The 19221-nt window shown below is 39.7% G+C and overlaps 2 protein-coding genes across 2 annotated transcripts in view; both read right to left on the reverse strand.

Moving 5' to 3' along the window:
* The window catches only part of bnipl (BCL2 interacting protein like), a 16235-nt gene extending 8871 nt beyond the window's left edge, over positions 1 to 7364 (reverse strand). Inside the window, exons 1-2 of the mRNA XM_062422056.1 lie at positions 7024 to 7364; positions 4171 to 4251 (exon numbers count right to left, since the gene is read on the reverse strand). Coding sequence (XP_062278040.1) covers positions 4171 to 4251; positions 7024 to 7055 — 113 coding nt within the window. The 5' untranslated portion in view covers positions 7056 to 7364. The remainder of the gene's footprint in view (positions 1 to 4170; positions 4252 to 7023) is intronic.
* Positions 7365 to 9105: 1741 nt separating this feature from the next.
* prune (prune exopolyphosphatase) lies at positions 9106 to 18167 on the reverse strand. The gene is made up of 9 exons (XM_062422048.1): positions 17975 to 18167; positions 13347 to 13454; positions 13070 to 13272; positions 12243 to 12427; positions 11998 to 12156; positions 11716 to 11807; positions 10701 to 10859; positions 10483 to 10573; positions 9106 to 10045 (listed from the first exon to the last, which is right to left on the reverse strand). The coding sequence occupies exons 1-9, from the start codon at positions 18011 to 18013 to the stop codon at positions 9828 to 9830; spliced, it is 1254 nt and encodes a 417-aa protein (XP_062278032.1). The 5' UTR covers positions 18014 to 18167; the 3' UTR covers positions 9106 to 9827.
* Positions 18168 to 19221: the final 1054 nt, after the last annotated feature.

Here is a 19221-nt window from a genome sequence, read left to right on the forward strand (position 1 = left end):
GCTGATATATGATTAATAACAGCTGATATGATTAATAACAGCTGATTAATAACAGCTGATATATGATTAATAACAGCTGATATATGAGTAATAACAGCAGATATATGAGTAATAACAGCAGATATATGATTAATAACAGCTGATATATGAGTAATAACAGCTGATATATGATTAATAACAGCTGATATATGATTAATAACAGCTGATATATGATTAATAACAGCTGATATATGAGTAATAACAGCTGATATATGATTAATAACAGCTGATATATGATTAATAACAGCTGATATATGATTAATAACAGCTGATATATGAGTAATAACAGCTGATATATGATTAATAACAGCAGATATATGATTAATAACAGCTGATATATGATTAATAACAGCTGATATATGATTAATAACAGCTGATATATGATTAATAACAGCTGATATATGATTAATAACAGCTGATATATGATTAATAACGGCTGATATATGATTAATAACAGCTGATATATGATTAATAACAGCTGATATATGATTAATAACAGCAGATATATGATTAATAACAGCTGATATATGATTAATAACAGCAGATATATGATTAATAACAGCTGATATATGATTAATAACAGCTGATATATGATTAATAACAGCTGATATATGATTAATAACAGCAGATATATGATTAATAACAGCTGATATATGATTAATAACAGCTGATATATGATTAATAACAGCAGATATATGATTAATAACAGCTGATATATGATTAATAACAGCTGATATATGATTAATAACAGCTGATATATGATTAATAACAGCTGATATATGATTAATAACAGCTGATATATGATTAATAACAGCAGATATGATTAATAACAGCTGATATATGATTAATAACAGCTGATATATGATTAATAACAGCAGATATATGATTAATAACAGCTGATATATGATTAATAACAGCTGATATATGATTAATAACAGCTGATATATGATTAATAACAGCAGATATATGATTAATAACGGCTGATATATGATTAATAACAGCTGATATATGATTAATAACAACTGATATATGATTAATAACAGCTGATATATGATTAATAACAGCTGATATATGATTAATAACAGCTGATATATGAGTAATAACAGCTGATATATGATTAATAACAGCTGATATATGATTAATAACAGCTGATATATGAGTAATAACAGCTGATATATGATTAATAACAGCTGATATATGATTAATAACGGCTGATATATGATTAATAACAGCTGATATATGATTAATAACAGCTGATATATGATTAATAACAGCTGATATATGATTAATAACAGCTGATATATGATTAATAACGGCTGATATATGAGTAATAACAGCTGATATATGATTAATAACAGCTGATATATGATTAATAACAGCTGATATATGATTAATAACAGCTGATATATGATTAATAACAGCTGATATATGATTAATAACAGCTGATATATGATTAATAACAGCTGATATATGATTAATAACAGCTGATATATGATTAATAACAGCTGATATATGATTAATAACAGCTGATATATGATTAATAACGGCTGATATATGAGTAATAACAGCTGATATATGATTAATAACAGCTGATATATGATTAATAACGGCTGATATATGAGTAATAACGGCTGATATATGATTAATAACGGCTGATATATGAGTAATAACGGCTGATATATGATTAATAACGGCTGATATATGATTAATAACAGCTGATATATGATTAATAACAGCTGATATATGATTAATAACAGCTGATATATGATTAATAACAGCTGATATATGATTAATAACAGCTGATATATGATTAATAACAGCAGATATATGAGTAATAACAGCTGATATATGATTAATAACAGCTGATATATGATTAATAACAGCTGATATATGATTAATAACAGCTGATATATGATTAATAACAGCAGATATATGAGTAATAACAGCTGATATATGATTAATAACAGCTGATATATGATTAATAACAACTGATATATGATTAATAACAGCAGATATATGAGTAATAACAGCTGATATATGAGTAATAACAGCTGATATATGATTAATAACAGCTGATATATGATTAATAACAGCTGATATATGATTAATAACAGCTGATATATGATTAATAACAACTGATATATGATTAATAACAGCTGATATATGATTAATAACAGCAGATATATGATTAATAACAGCTGATATATGATTAATAACAGCTGATATATGATTAATAACAGCTGATATATGAGTAATAACAGCTGATATATGATTAATAACAGCTGATATATGATTAATAACAGCTGATATATGATTAATAACAGCTGATATATGATTAATAACAGCTGATATATGATTAATAACGGCTGATATATGATTAATAACGGCTGATATATGATTAATAACAGCTGATATATGATTAATAACGGCTGATATATGAGTAATAACAGCTGATATATGATTAATAACAGCTGATATATGATTAATAACAGCTGATATATGAGTAATAACAGCTGATATATGATTAATAACAGCTGATATATGAGTAATAACAGCTGATATATGATTAATAACAGCTGATATATGATTAATAACAGCTGATATATGATTAATAACAGCTGATATATGATTAATAACAGCTGATATATGATTAATAACAGCTGATATAACAGCTGATATATGATTAATAACAGCAGATATGATTAATAACAGCTGATATATGATTAATAACAGCAGATATGATTAATAACAGCAGATATGATTAATAACAGCTGATATATGATTAATAACGGCTGATATATGATTAATAACAGCAGATATGATTAATAACAGCTGATATATGATTAATAACGGCTGATATATGATTAATAACAGCTGATATATGATTAATAGCAGCTGATATATGATTAATAACAGCTGATATATGATTAATAACAGCTGATATATGATTAATAACAGCTGATATATGATTAATAACAGCTGATATATGATTAATAACAGCTGATATAACAGCTGATATATGATTAATAACAGCAGATATGATTAATAACAGCTGATATATGATTAATAACAGCTGATATATGATTAATAACAGCTGATATATGATTAATAACAGCTGATATATGATTAATAACAGCTGATATATGATTAATAACAGCTGATATATGATTAATAACAGCAGATATGATTAATAACAGCTGATATATGATTAATAACAGCTGATATATGATTAATAACAGCTGATATATGATTAATAACAGCTGATATATGATTAATAACAGCTGATATATGAGTAATAACAGCTGATATATGATTAATAACAGCTGATATATGAGTAATAACAGCTGATATATGATTAATAACAGCTGATATATGATTAATAACAGCTGATATATGATTAATAACAGCTGATATATGATTAATAACAGCTGATATATGATTAATAACAGCTGATATATGATTAATAACAGCTGATATATGATTAATAACAGCTGATATATGATTAATAACAGCTGATATATGAGTAATAACAGCTGATATATGATTAATAACAGCTGATATATGAGTAATAACAGCTGATATATGATTAATAACAGCTGATATATGATTAATAACAGCTGATATATGATTAATAACAGCTGATATATGAGTAATAACAGCTGATATATGATTAATAACAGCTGATATATGATTAATAACAGCTGATATATGATTAATAACAGCTGATATATGATTAATAACGGTTGCTGCGGCTCACAAAGGAAACGTCTGAATGTTGACTCTAGTTTTTCACCTTCGGCTATCTGAGCCGAGATAAACTGAACAAACACGCTGCTTCAAATCAGAGCTGCTGGTTCAACAGTCTGACACAACATGGAGAACACATTATATTATATAATACTGTATATTATATAATATATAATACTGTATAAATACTCTACATTATATAATATATTATATAATATTTTACAGAATAAAAAACAAAATAACTGGATAGATGTATTCATCCAGGTGATAAAGTTTAATTTAACGGGTTATTATTATTATTATTATTATTGTTATTATAATTGTTATTATTATTATTATAATTATTATTATTATTATTATTATTATTATTATTATTATTATGACCTGGGGAAGCCGTCATCCTGCCACTCCTCTCTCAGCTCCATGTCCTGGATGTTGTGCGGGTCTGAAGCCTCTACGGGAGCCCTGCAGGGACAAAACACAGACAGTTAAAGACCGTGTAAAGTGAATTCAGACGTTTTCTTCTAAACACATTAAATAGGTCATAAATGTGTGTAAAAAGCATTTCAACACACACACACACACACAGGTTCAGTCTGACCTCTACCTGTTTCTAATCATAAACTAAAACAACATTAAACATTAAACACGTTCAGATATCAGCTGATTTCATACATGAACAATAACAATAAACACTGATTTATATGTTAATGTGTATTTTTGGGTTAGTGTGTGATAGAGATGATGTCATGTTTTACCTGCTCAGGTAGAAAAAGATCAAATCTGACATAAATCATTAATATTTAGTGAATAATCAGTTTAATAAAAAGGTTAATAAAAGTAAATATATATATTTAACATCATGGGGACGGTGGGTCCTCACAACAGCATGAAAACACACAAACACACACACACACATACACTGAATTCCTGCTCTCTGACTGAAACCAGACTCCACTGAACACTTCCTGGTTTACCTGTTGGAGGGGTGCAGTCATGTGACTCTCAGCTGTACCTCTCCTCAGGTCGGCATGCAGTCGCTCCGGCTCGGTGTTTTAATTCAGTCCTGAACAAACCTGACCGACCGCTCGTCCTCTGAGTCTGGCACACCTGCTGCAGGTGAGGAGGGGGGTGGGGGGGGGCGGGGCTCCATTGTTCCTCTGTTTGTTGTTACTGAAGCACACAGTGACACACCCACCCAGGTAACCACACCTGCCTCCTCTGTGTGTGTGTGTGTGTGTGTGTGTGTGTGTGTGTGAGAATGTGTGTATGTGTGTGTGTGTGAGAGAGTGGGTGTGTCTGTATGTGTGTGTGTGTGAGAGTGGGTGTGTCTGTATGTGTATGTGTGTGTGTGTGTGTGTGTGTGTGTGTGTGTGTGTGTATGAGGTCACAGGTGAAGCAGATCTGTTTCAGGTGGAGGGTTTATGTTTCCTCTGTGATGCCTTCAGGGTCCCGCTGGGAAATAGCAGAACTGGAACATCCACCTGGCAGCGAGTTCTCTCTGATCAGGTTCTGTGTTGTTGAAGGTTCTAGACGTTCTTTAAAGAGTTGATGCATGAGGACGCTTCCCTGGTGCTTCAGGGCATTAAGATGTTCTCTGAGGACTTGGAGAGGCTCAAACGGTAGTTGAGGAGGTTTCAGGGTTCTACAGGTGTTCCTAAGTGTTGGGACTAGATGATGAGTTACATCATCATCTAGTTAGTTCACACGTTCTGCTGCACTGTGACGTAGATCCTGACTTTAACCCTTCATAGTTCTGCTCAACCACTTTGTGTCTAAAATCTATTGAACTCATTTAACTTTTAGGTCAATGTTTAGCTTGTATGAGGTATGTAATACACAGACAGACCATCAGGTTGTGTGATGGGTTAGGCTTCCTTCCTTCCTTCCTTCCTTCCTTCCTTCCTTCTTCCTTCGTGTCATCTGTCCTTCCTTCCATCTTTCCTGGTTGCTATAGATACAGGTTGTTCTATGGTTGCTATAGATACAGGTTGTTCTATGGTTGCTATAGAAACAGGTTGTTCTATGGTTGCTATAGATACAGGTTGTTCTATGGTTGCTATAGATACAGGTTGTTCTATGGTTGCTATAGATACAGGTTGTTCTATGATTGCTATAGATACAGGTTGTTCTATGGTTGCTTTAGATACAGGTTGTTCTATGGTTGCTATAGATACAGGTTGTGTTCTATGGTTGCTATAGTTACAGGTTGTGCTTTAGTGTATAAAGGAAGAATAACACAAATCACTGCTGACTTCAGAGATCCTGCTGGAGACATTTTTGAAGTTGAATTTCATTTTTTCATTTTCATTCCTTCCTTCCTCCCTTCCTTCCTTCCTCCCATCCTTCCTTCCTTTGTGTCATCTGTCCTTCCTCCCATCCTTCCTTCCTTCCATCCTTCCTTCCTCCCTTCCTCCCTTGACTCGAGGACAACAGGAGGGTTAATAAAAAGAGGTTCTAGGAATGCAGGAGGAGGTTCAGTGTTCTTCAGATGGCACCTTGGTTCTTGTGTGGTTCTAGTTGTGCTCAAAGAGTTTTCAGGGTTCTCAAAGTTTCTAGATGTTCTTTAAAGAAGTTGGTACACGAGGACGCTTCAGTCGATAGCAGGAGTGCTTCGGAGCATTCTGGGGTTCTTTAAGAGGTTCTATGAGGTTCACGGTCCTTTCAGTTCCCCTGAGATGGAACCTCGGATGTTGTTGAGGTTCCAGGAACACTTGAAAAGGTTCTACAGGTAGTTGAGGTAGTTCCACGGTTCTACGGTTGTTCTTAAAGTGGTTCAAGGAATGCAGGAGGAGGTTTCAGTGTTTTGTGGAGATTCCAGGGGTTCTTGTGTGGTTCTAGTAGCGCTTGAAGAGTTTTCAGGGTTCTTGGCAAGAACTCCTAAAATGACGCTGTGGTCGTTGACGAGGTTCTCGAAGGTTCTAGGAGAACCTGAAGAGGATCCGCTGTCGTTTAGAGTCGTTCAGGAGTTTAAAGTCTGATCTGAAAACAACGTCTGAGTTCTGATCTCTGAGGAGCCGCAGCAGACAGGAAGTCAGCTGACATCACTTCCTGCTCATCAGAGAAAAGTGAACGCAGCAGACGCCTTCACTGACCGTCCGGAGAAACCGGTTTCAGCTGCAGAAAACTGCAAAAACACCAACTTCCCCTTTCTGAGAGTTCAGGAACACACACACACACACACACACACACACACACACACACACACACACACACAGAGTTGTATCTGTAACGTACCTTTCCTCCGCGTGGTCGGCCGGGGCACTCATGATGTCACAGTGATGTCACGGCGTGTTCTGACCAGCTGGACTCAGTCTCTCGGTGTGTGTGTGTGTGTGTGAGAGAGACTGTGTGTGTGTGAGAGAGACTGTGTGTGTGTGACGCTGTCACAGCTTCATCTTCCTCCTTCCTCGTCTCTCTGAGGGAGTTGCCGCTCTGACTCAATGTCTCTCGCCCGCCTCGCTCTCTCTCTCTCTGCCCGACAGGTTCTGCTGCATTTCTGCTGTGAGATGCAGCCGCCTGATTGGTCGACACTCACCTGGTGTGTGCGGACAGGTGAGGCAGCAGACCAGCTTCACTCTGACTTTATTAGTATTAACCAATCAGATGCTGAGGTTATTTAAAGCAGGAAACAGCTGGATGTCCTCAGGGTCCAAGTGCCCGCCTCTTTAACACACAAAGAGTTTGTTTATAATTATTTTAAAAATGTTTATCAGAAGTTTGAATTTTAAAAAAATTAAAAATACTCAGTGGTTTAAATGTTGAACTCTTTATATCACAATCATGATATGATTTATGTTTTAAAGTCAAACTAAACTGAGTGAATATCTTTATATTAACTTTATTAACAGACTTTATAAATCTATATTTTATAATCCAGGAAAACATTTTATAGAATATTATTAATTCAAACTATCAAACTACATTTTCAGATATAAAAATGTTAAAAACCGTGATGCTATTAGTGTAAACTGTGAGTTACATTAGGAGAAGTGCAATAAAGAAATGTGTATATGATGTTATAACAGCTGTTAAATGTATATTAATAATAATAAACAGTCAGCATCTCAGAGTTTGGACTTTTAATTTATAATTTTACTTATAAGTTAAACTTTTATTTTGTATCTGAGAAGTTTGACTCAAACTTATAAATCTTTGTTTTTATAAAATATAAACTTTTACTCTCCGTCTTAATTTTGTTCATATCTTTCATTTAACCCCCGTCTGTTTTTACTATTCCTCCCTCCCTCCTTCTTTTCCTCCATCCTTCTCTTTCTTTCCTCCCCCTACCTTCCTTCCTTCTTTCCTACCTTCCTTTTTCTTTCCTTCCTCCCTTCCTTCCTTCTTTCTTCTGTCCTTCCTTCCTTCTTTCCTTCCTTCCTTTCCTTCCTCCTACCTTCCTTCCTTCTTCCGTCCTTCCTTCCTTCTTCCTCCCTTCTTTTCTCCGTCCTTCCTTCCTTTCCTTCCATCCTTCCTTTCCTTCCTTTTTCCTCCCTTCCATCCTTCCTTTCCTTCCTTCTTCCTCCTTTCCTCCCTCCTTTCCTTCCTTCTTCCTCCCTTCCTTCCTTGACTCGAGGACAACAGGAGGGTTAAAAATCAACATGTGAAAACTTTTCTGCAATTTATAATTTAACTTTAATTTCTTCTTTATATCGTATTTTGGTTTAAAGTTTATTCTTCTTTGTTTTAATGCTGAATTTATATATATTTAAATGTGTATATAAGTGCAGGTTTGGGTTAACTGGGGGTTTAACTTTTCCTTTCCTCCCTTCCTTCCTCCCTCCTTTCCTTCATTCCTCTCTCCTTTCCTTCCTCCCTCCCTTCATTCCTCCCTCCTTTCCTTCCGTCTTCCTTCCTCCCTTCCTTTCCTTCTTTCTTCCTCCATCCTTTCCTTCCTTCCTCCCTCCTTTCCTTCCTTCTTCCTCCATCCTTTCCTTCCTTCTTCCCTCCTTTCCTTCCTTCTTCCTCCCTCCTTTCTTTCCTTCTTCGTCCTTTCTTTCCTTCTTCGTCCTTTCCTTCCTTCTTCCCTCCTTTCCTTCCTTCTTCCTCCCTTCCTTCCTTCCTCCTTTCCTTCCTTCTTCCCTCCTTTCCTTCCATCTTCCTTACTCCCTCCTTCCTCCCTTCCTTCCTTCCTCCTTTCCTTCCTTCTTCCCTCCTTTCTTTCCTTCTTCGTCCTTTCCTTCCTTCTTCCCTCCTTTCCTTCCTTCCTTGACTCGAGGACAACAGGAGGGTTAATTATCAGCAGCATCGTCGTGACCTCTGACCTCTGCTGTAGCGCCACCTTCAGGACAAACACAGAAAAACTTCAAACAACTCGACTTTTACTTCTTCATCAGTTCATTTCTCATTTATTAAAAAAAACAAACTGCTGATTGTCTCGTTTTGGTTTGAAGCTGCAGCTCAGCTGTTAGTGCCTTCACAATAAAACTCCTATCATCATCATCATTATTATTACTGTTAGTACGCGGCCGTGCAGGTGATGTCATGTTTCAGTGTTTTGGGGTCAAAGGTCGGCAGGTTGAGGTTTGCTGCAGCTGCCCGTCGCCTGTTTTCTGGCCTTGTTGTAACTTCCTGTAGCTGCATACTCATCACTTCCTGCCTCTATTTCACAATAAAAGCAGAATCTCTTCCTTCCCTAAAAGGGACGGTCACATGACGTTTCCAACCCTGAAAAAGGAAGTGATGTCACGACGGAGAATTAAAGTCACACTGAAGAAATAAAATGAGATGAGAAGTGAAAAGTTACCAGATTAAAAGTCTGTGAGCTTTATTACATTTTATTTATTATTTATAATTTATAATTTAAATTCGGTTTTAATTTAAAGATTTACGACTTTTTTTCCGTCGTTCGTTAAAACGTTTTCGGGGCTGAAGAGTCATGTGACCGTACCTTTATTGTGAAACATACAGGAAGTGTAGAGTTTGGTCAGCGTGTTCAATCAAACATGTTTGGTTATATTCTGGCAGCAGGAAGTGATGTCATGTGGTCGGTCCGTCCCGATTGGTCCGTCTGACGGTCAGGATGATTGACAGGCGACGCCTCAGTCCCTGTCGGCCATCTTGCTGATCTTGTCGTGCAGAGCCTGTGATAGGCCGAGCAGGCCGGCGTCCAGCGGGCAACCCTCCACCAGGCTGTTCACCGGGGTCGGCGGCACCCCCCCCCCCTCCTCACCGTCTCCTAGGCGACCGTCTCCGTCACGCTCCCGCAGGAAGTCCTTGACGATGGGGAGGAGCTTCTTACGGGACGCAAGCGTGTTTCCTGAAGACGGAAAGAGACACGATGAAGCTGATCGATCAATAACCGCCGTCACTGATCGTTATTGATCGTTATTGATTATTATTGATCATCTGATCACGTCAATGAGTCCATGAGGATGAGCTGCAGACATAGCACTGATCAATACTTACTGATCAATACTCTGATCAATACTTACTGATCAATACTCTGATCAATACTTACTGATCAATACTCTGATCAATACTTACTGATCAATACTCTCTAATCAATACTTACTGATCAATACTCTATGATCAATACTTTCTGATCAATACTTTCTCATTTCTGTTTAAAAACTTCATGAATCGATCATCTGATCAGAATATCTGCAGATTGATTTCCTGGTGATCAATACTTGTTGATCAATAATCGTTGATCACAGTGATTGATTAGATCGGTCATGTGATCACGCTGGTCACCTTGGTGATAGGCTGTGATGTGAGGATGGGGGCTGCTGATTGGACAGAGGTTGAGGGCGGGGTTACGAGCTCGCTCCAGGTACTCGCTCACCTGCGGAGACAGAGACACAGCGGTCGTCATGGCAACTGACACACACACACACACACACACACACACACAGCGAGCAGGATGTCAGGATGTGGTGATGTCAGTGGTAACCGTGGCGACAGCAGCGTACCTGCTCCCTGCAGTTGGCGCTGTGGCTGAACACAGCGAGCTCTCTGATTGGCTCTTTGCCCTCCGTGAAGGAAATGGTCATCAGGAGGAGAAGATCCAATCCCAGCCTCCGACAAAAAGCCGAGAGCTCCGCCTCCAAGTCCGCCCTCTGCAGGAAGTCCTAAAAAACACACACACACACACACACACACACACACACACACACACACACACACACACACACACACACACACACACACACACACACACAGTTAGAGATCTGCTTTGAGGGTAAAGTTCTCTGTGTCTCCATCTGCTGTCAGAAAAAGCTCACTGCAGCTGATTGGTCAGGCTGCAGCTGATTGGTCAGGCTGCAGCTGATTGGTCAGGCTGCAGCTGATTGGTCAGGCTGCTGCTGATTGGTCAGACTGCAGCTGATTGGTCAGGCTGCTGCTGATTGGTCAGGCTGCTGCTGATTGGTCAGGCTGCAGCTGATTGGTCAGACTGCAGCTGATTGGTCAGACTGCAGCTGATTGGTCAGGCTGCAGCTGATTGGTCAGGCTGCAGCTGATTGGTCAGGTGGCGCCCTCCAGAGGCAGCAGGTGATAACAGCTTTGTGATGTCATCATTACTTATAACATCTCAGACAGGATCAATACATCCAATATAATCAATACAGCTGCAGCTTTTCTCTAGTGTCACAGTCAAATCTCAGAGTGTGTATAGTAGTGTATAGTAGTGTATAGTACAGTTTGTAGCAGTGTGTAGTAGTGTGTAGCAGTGTATAGTAGTGTATAGTAATGTATAGTAATGTATAGTAGTGTATAGTACAGTTTGTAGCAGTGTGTAGTAGTGTGTAGCAGTGTGTAGTAGTGTGTAGTAGTGTGTAGCAGTGTGTAGTAGTGTGTAGCAGTGTGTAGTAGTGTGTAGCAGTGTGTAGTAGTGTGTAGCAGTGTGTAGTAGTGTGTAGTAGTGTATAGTAGTGTGTAGCAGTGTGTAGCAGTGTGTAGTAGTGTGTAATAGTGTGTAGTTCTAACCTCCAGTGTGATGTAGAGAACAGAGATGACGAGATTTAAACTTCCTGAAACAGCTTTCATGTCCTTCAACAACATCTGCTCCGTGTTCAGACCTGAGGACAAAATACTGCAGTTAGTACTTCAAAATACTGCAGTTAGTACTTCAAAATACTGCAGTTAGTACTTCAAAATACTGCAAACTACACCTTCAAAATATTGTAACAAATAAACCTCCACATCCTGTCTGACTTCCCTTTTCCTGCTCTACCTGTGCTCAGGTACAGGTGGGACACTCAGACTCACCTGAGACGTCGAACTTAGCGTTCTGCAGCGCCTGGAAGAAGGCGCCGCGCGGTGGTAAAGAAGGGAACCGAGCCTCCAGCGCTGCAGCGTACTGACTGTCTTTAGGAGTCACCTTCCCTGCTGCTGGAGCCATGTTGACGCAGTCCAGCAGGATCGCGGCTAAACACGATCAGACACCAATCACACCGATCACTAATCAATACCTTCCATAGGAAATCAATACTGATCAGTGACATGACTGTTACCGTAGAGCAGCTGAGCGAGCTGCTGGTCCAGGATCTCCGGAGCTTTCTGGATGATGCGTTCTGTTATCAAGGTGGCGCAGGATCCCACCGTCTCCACGGTAACAGGGCAGGTGGGGGAGGGCTCTCTTTCCTGCAGGTGATGGTCGATCACCTCCACTACCGCCTCCTCCAGGTCTCTGTCTGAACTGCAGGAGAGATGTCTACCTGTTAGGTGGTTGTGTCGACCTGTCAGGTGGTTGTATCTACCTGTCAGGTGGTTGTTCTACCGGTCAGGTGGTTGTATCTACCTGTCAGGTGGTTGTATCTACCTGTCAGGTGGTTGTTCTACCGGTCAGGTGGTTGTATCTACCTGTCAGGTGGTTGTATCTACCTGTCAGGTGGTTGTTCTACCGGTCAGGTGGTTGTATCTACCTGTCAGGTGGTTGTTCTACCTGTCAGGTGGTTGTGACTATCTGTCAGGTGGTTGTATCTACCTGTCAGGTGGTTGTATCTATCTGTCAGGTGGTTGTATCTACCTGTCAGGTGGTTGTGACTATCTGTCAGGTGGTTGTATCTACCTGTCAGGTGGTTGTTCTACCGGTCAGGTGGTTGTATCTACCTGTCAGGTGGTTGTATCTACCTGTCAGGTGGTTGTATCTACCGGTCAGGTGGTTGTATCTACCTGTCAGGTGGTTGTGTCTACCGGTCAGGTGGTTGTATCTACCGGTCAGGTGGTTGTATCTACCTGTCAGGTGGTTGTGTCTACCTGTCAGGTGGCTGTGTCTACCGGTCAGGCGGTTGTGTCTACCGGTCAGGTGTATATTCTACCGGTCAGGTGTATATTCTACCTGGGCAGGACGTTGTGATCAACCAGCGTTAGGCGCAGGCGGCCGGCTCGCTGCAGCGCTTGCAGGTCCAGCTGGTCCCTGAACAGCAGGAGGTCTGGAGAGAAGCCGGTCTGGCGCAGCAGGAAGAGGTTATCTGACCGCAGCACCAGGTCCGCCTGCCGGATGTTAAGCAGCGGGACGACGAGCGTGTTGCTGGGCGCCGTCTGACAAAGACACACGACACGTCTAACAGTGGACGGGCGGACGACTGCTGATAGCTGATTGGACAATGTCTCACCTTGGACAGGAAGTAGGCGAAGGCCAAAGCGGACACCATGGAGTCCACATCGCAGGCCTCGTTCCCCAGAACCACGTGGAACCCTGGTTCAGCCTGGTCCGCGTTTGCCTGGAGGAAGAAGAGCAGGACGCACAACTGAGAGGTCCGACCAACACAACCGAACATCTGCACACGGACACTGATCAAAGATATTTTGCTTTTTTGCCTTTATTGTACATTTGGTGGCATTCAAGTTTCATTTATTGGATATAAGTGTGTAGATGCATAAACTCTCTCTGGAACTTAGTCACTTATAAAGTGATATTAGTATATTATTACTTCTTCTTCCATCTGTCTTCCTTCCTTTTTTCCTTCCATCATTCCTTCCATCCTATCTTCCTTCCCTTCTTCCATCTGTCCTTCCTTCCTTTCTTCCTTCCATCATTCCTTCCTTGCTTCCTTCCATCCTTTCTTCCTTCCTTTCATCCATCCGTCCTTCATTCCTTCCTTCCATCCTTTCTTCCTTCCTTCCTTCCATCTGTCCTTCCTTCTTTCACTTCTTCCATCTGTCCTTCCTACCTTTTCTTCCACCTGTCCTTCCTTCCTATATTTCATCTGTCCTTCCTTCCTTCCTTTCTTCCATCTGTCCTTCCTTCCTACCTTTCTTCCATCTGTCCTTCCTTCCTTCCTTTCTCCCATCTGTCCTTCCTTCCTTCCCTTCTTCCATCTGTCCTTCCTTCCTATCTTCAATCTGTCCTTCCTTCCTTCCTTTCTCCCATCTGTCCTTCCTTCCTTTCTTCCATCTCTCCTTCCTTTCTTCCATCTGTCCTTCCTTCCTTTCTTTCATCCTTTCTTCCTTCCTTCCTTCCATCTGTCCTTCCTTCCTTCCCTTCTTCCATCTGTCCTTCCTTCCTGTTCTTCCACCTGCCCTTCCTTCCTATCTTCCATCTGTCCTTCCTTCCTTCCTTTCTTCCATCTCTCCTTCCTTTCTTCCATCTGTCCTTCCTTCCTTCCTTTCTCCCATCTGTCTTTCCTTCCTTCCTATCTTCAATCTGTCCTTCCTTCCTTCCTTTCTCCCATCTGTCCTTCCTTCCTTCCTTTCTTCCATCTGTCCTTCCTTTCTTCCATCTGTTCTTCCTTCCTTTCTTCCATCTGTCCTTCCTTCCTATCTTCCATCTGTCCTTCCTTCCTTCCTTTCTCCCATCTGTCCTTCCTTCCTTTCTCCCACCTGTCCTTCCTTCCTTCCCTTCTTCCATCTGTCCTTCCTTCCTATCTTCAATCTGTCCTTCCTTCCTTCCTTTCTCCCATCTGTCCTTCCTTCCTTCCTTTCTTCCATCTCTCCTTCCTTTCTTCCATCTGTCCTTCCTTCCTATCTTCCGTCTGTCCTTCCTTCCTTCCTTTCTCCCATCTGTCCTTCCTTCCTTCCTTTCTTCCATCTGTCCTTCCTTCCTTCCCTTCTTCCATCTGTCCTTCCTTCCTTCCATCTGTCCTTCCTTCCTTCCTTCCTATCTTCCATCTGTCCTTCCTTCCTTCCTTCCTTCCATCTCTCTTTCCTTCCTTCCTTCCATCTGTCCTTCCTTCCTTCTTTCCTTCCATCTGTCCTTCCTTCCTTCCTTTCTCCCATCTGTCCTTCCTTCCTTCCCTTCTTCCATCTGTCCTTCCTTCCTTCCATCTCTCTTTCCTTCCTTCCTTCCATCTGTCCTTCCTTCCTTCCTTTCTCCCATCTGTCCTTCCTTCCTTCCCTTCTTCCATCTGTCCTTCCTTCCTATCTTCAATCTGTCCTTCCTTCCTTCCTTTCTCCCATCTGTCCTTCCTTCCTTCCTTTCTTCCATCTCTCCTTCCTTTCTTCCATCTGTCCTTCCTTCCTATCTTCCATCTGTCCTTCCTTCCTTCCTTTCTCCCATCTGTCCTTCCTTCCTTCCTTTCTTCCATCTGTCCTTCCTTCCTTCCCTTCTTCCATCTGTCCTTCCTTCCTTCCATCTGTCCTTCCTTCCTTCCTTCCTTCCTATCTTCCATCTGTCCTTCCTTCCTTCCTTTCTCCCATCTGTCCTTCCTTCCTTCCCTTCTTCCATCTGTCCTTCCTTCCTTCCTTCCATCTCTCTTTCCTTCCTTCCTTCCATCTGTCCTTCCTTCCTTCCTTCCTTCCTTCCTTCCTTCCATCTGTCCTTCCTTTCTCCCATCTGTCCTTCCTTCCTTCCCTTCTTCCATCTGTCCTTCCTTCCTTCCTTCCATCTCTCTTTCCTTCCTTCCTTCCATCTGTCCTTCCTTCCTTCCTTCCATCTGTCCTTCCTTCCTTCCTTTCTCCCATCTGTCCTTCCTTCCATCTGTCCTTCCTTCCTATCTTCCATCTGTCCTTCCTTCCTTCCTTCCTTCCTTTCTCCCATCTGTCCTTCCTTCCTTCCTTCCATCTCTCTTTCCTTCCTTCCTTCCATCTGTCCTTCCTTCCTTCCTTCCATCTGTCCTTCCTTCCTTCCTTCCATCTCTCTTTCCTTCCTTCCTTCCATCTGTCCTTCATTCCTTCCTTCCATCTGTCCTTCCTTCCTTCCTTCCTTCCATCTCTCTTTCCTTCCTTCCTTCCATCTGTCCTTCCTTCCTTCCTTCCATCTGTCCTTCCTTCCTTCCTTCCATCTCTCTTTCCTTCCTTCCTTCCATCTGTCCTTCATTCCTTCCTTCCATCTGTCCTTCCTTCCTTCCTTCCTTCCATCTGTCCTTCCTTCCTTCCTTCCTTCCATCTGTCCTTCCTTCCTTCCATCTGTCCTTCCTTCCTTCCTTCCTTCCATCTGTCCTTCCTTCCTTCCATCTGTCCTTCCTTCCTTCCTTCCTTCCTTCTGTCCTGTTTGTCGCAGAATAACAGACGACCTCTCTCTGATTACTAGACTTTAATAATATTGAGTTAACATTTCCTAACAGATAAACTGTGTTGAAGTGTTAGTTTGTGTCACTAAGCAACAACACATCAGGTTAACTTTAATAATCGGTTTTATTAAGTTTTGGTTAAAACTGTCACAGATGTTTTGTTTCTCATACAAACGAAGTTATTAATAATCAATAATTAGAATTATAACAAGCTTTAGTTTAATAAATATAAAATAACACAAAAACTGGCTCAGAATCACAGACTGTATATAAAGGACGTAACATCCGTGACGTCACCCATTGGTTTGTGGACTGCTGCTCGGAGGCCAATAGTATCGGATCTGAGCAGCGCCATCTTGAACATTTCAGCTGCATGCTGGGAAAAATAAAAACATGGATTCTACTTATATGGGCATCAGGAGGAGCATGAGGCGCCCTCCTGAACCTGTGAACCAATCAACCTGTCAATCACCACGTAGCCACGCCCTAATGCATACCCTGCTTTATCGTCACATATAAAATCAGGGAGGCCAAAATGTCCCAAATGAACATCATACTGCATTGAAGAAGGCTTTAAACTAGCGATTGAGACCATAAACACATTTTGAAAACATTTACTGAGGTTAGAAATCAAGTGAGAAGTTGGTGAATTCTCCATTGACTTGTATAGAGACGGAAGTCCTTTTGACACCAAAACGGTCGCCCCCTGGTGGCCTTTTGATAGAATGCAGCTTTAAGTTACTTCCTGGTTGGCCTCATTTCAGAGGACCAGAACTCCCCTCCTGGTCAGAACATTAAACCAGCACTGTGTCTGACAACATGATTTATTGTTTGCATTTATTTTATTACACACTGAGCAACTTAAAATTTTTTAATTTAATCTTAAACAGGAGCAAACTTTTCATTCTGCAGCAGAGTTATTATAGTTCAGAAATGTTCATTAGTTTTTTAACTGCTAGTTTTAGTTTTAGTGAACTATAATAATAATAATATAATAATAATATAATATAACTATAATAATAATATAATAATAATATACTAATAATAAAATAATAATATACTAATAATAAAATTATAATAATAATAATATAATATAATTATAATAATAATATAATTATAATTATAATACTAACATAATAATAATAATAATATAATAATAATAATATAATAATAATAATATAATAATAATAATATATTTCTGTTAAGTTAAAACATTTAAAGTCGATCACTGACCGGAAGTCGTTCAGCTGAACAGAGCCGAGCTTTACCGACATGATGTCATCAGCGGCCGTTACCGTCAACTCACCCATCAGTGTGTGTGTGTGTATGTGTGTGTAGTGTGTACATGTGTGTGTGTATATATGTGTGTAGTATGTGTGTAGTATGTGTGTGTAGTGTGAGTATTGTGTATGTGTGTGTGTAGTGTGTATATGTGTGTGTATATGTGTGTGTGTAGTGTGTACATGTGTGCGTGTAGTGTGTACATGTGTGTATTGTGTACATGTGTGTGTGTATATGTGTGTGTATATGTGTGTGTATATGTGTGTGTAGTGTGTACATGTGTGTGTGTGTGTGTAGTGTGTACATGTGTGTATGTGTGTGTAGTGTGTACATGTGTGTGTATATGTGTGTGTATATGTGTGTGTAGTGTGTACATGTGTGTACATGTGTATATGTGTGTAGTGTGTACATGTGTGTAGTGTGTACATGTGTGTATATGTGTGTGTATATGTGTGTATGTATATGTGTGTGTAGTGTCTACATGTGTGTATGTGTGTATTTGTGTGTGTTACCTGCACACTTTCGCGGCAGCTCGATAGAAACTCCTCCATCTCCCGTTAGCCGTTAGCTAACCCGGTAGCTGCTCCTCTAACCCGGTAACGGAGCCGGTAAACGGTGGCAGCCTGTAGGCAGTGAGAGCTGCCGGTTCACCGAGCAGCGGACAGTGACACGCACGTTACCGTTACCGTGAACCCGAACGCATGACTCTCGTTAGTGTGGTGGGTAAAAGGTCATGAGGCGTTCAGGGTCCCGGTTAAACGTCGGAAATGATGCGCTGATGGAGAAGTACTCTGTTACTTTACTGCTGGAAGAGTACTAATACTGCATTAATGTACTAATACTACATTAATGTACTAATACTGCATTAATGTAATAATACTACATTAAAAGTACTAATACTGCATTAATGCAATAATACTACATTAATGTACTAATACTACATTAATGCAATAATACTACATTAATGTAATAATACTACATTAATGCAATAATACTACTTTAAAAGTACTAATACTGCCGTAAAAGCCCTGCATGAACAATCCTACTACAGTAAAAAGTATTTTATCAGTATGTTTTATATCATCCATTGTGTAAAATCCTCATCTCAACAGAAACTAAAGCTGAAACAAAGATAATGTGTGTGTTTTACAGCAAGTTCCAATAAATATTAGAACTTCTGAAATATTAATGAGATCTCTTAGTTTCAGAGAAAAGTGATAATAATATTATTATAATGTTATTATGCATGAAAAAGACAATGAACATTTTTCTGTTACAAAGTCTAAAATATCTTCAATTTGGCATTTTCTGTAGTTTTTAGTTTAAAACTGGTGACAGTAGTAATGGGGGGGGGGGGGGGGGGGGGTTGTTAAAATCCCAACTATATTACAAATGATTTATTTCTACCAGTTGTCTTAATAAACACATATAGTAGAAACATTGAAAAAAAAAAACAGACTTCATGATAAAATGATTTTCTTTTTAAAGCCACATTTCCAGCAGCATTTGAAGGCATCACGACCCTCTGTAGGAATGGGATTCTGGGTAATGTAGTGTCCAGCTGCTCCTTCTGGATCACACTCATTCAGTCATTCTCATGACATTAAAAAATAAAATTGACTGTTTGAAGAAAAAATATTTTATATTAATAATTTTTAGAAAGTTCTTGACTCATAAATGTGATTTAAAAAAGAGGCATTTGAGGAGAAACTGTAATCTGAGAAGGTTTTGAAGGTTTTGCTTTAAAAACACTCCTTCA

Source organism: Scomber scombrus, chromosome 7 (assembly GCF_963691925.1).
Source record: "Scomber scombrus chromosome 7, fScoSco1.1, whole genome shotgun sequence".
NCBI lineage: Eukaryota > Metazoa > Chordata > Actinopteri > Scombriformes > Scombridae > Scomber > Scomber scombrus.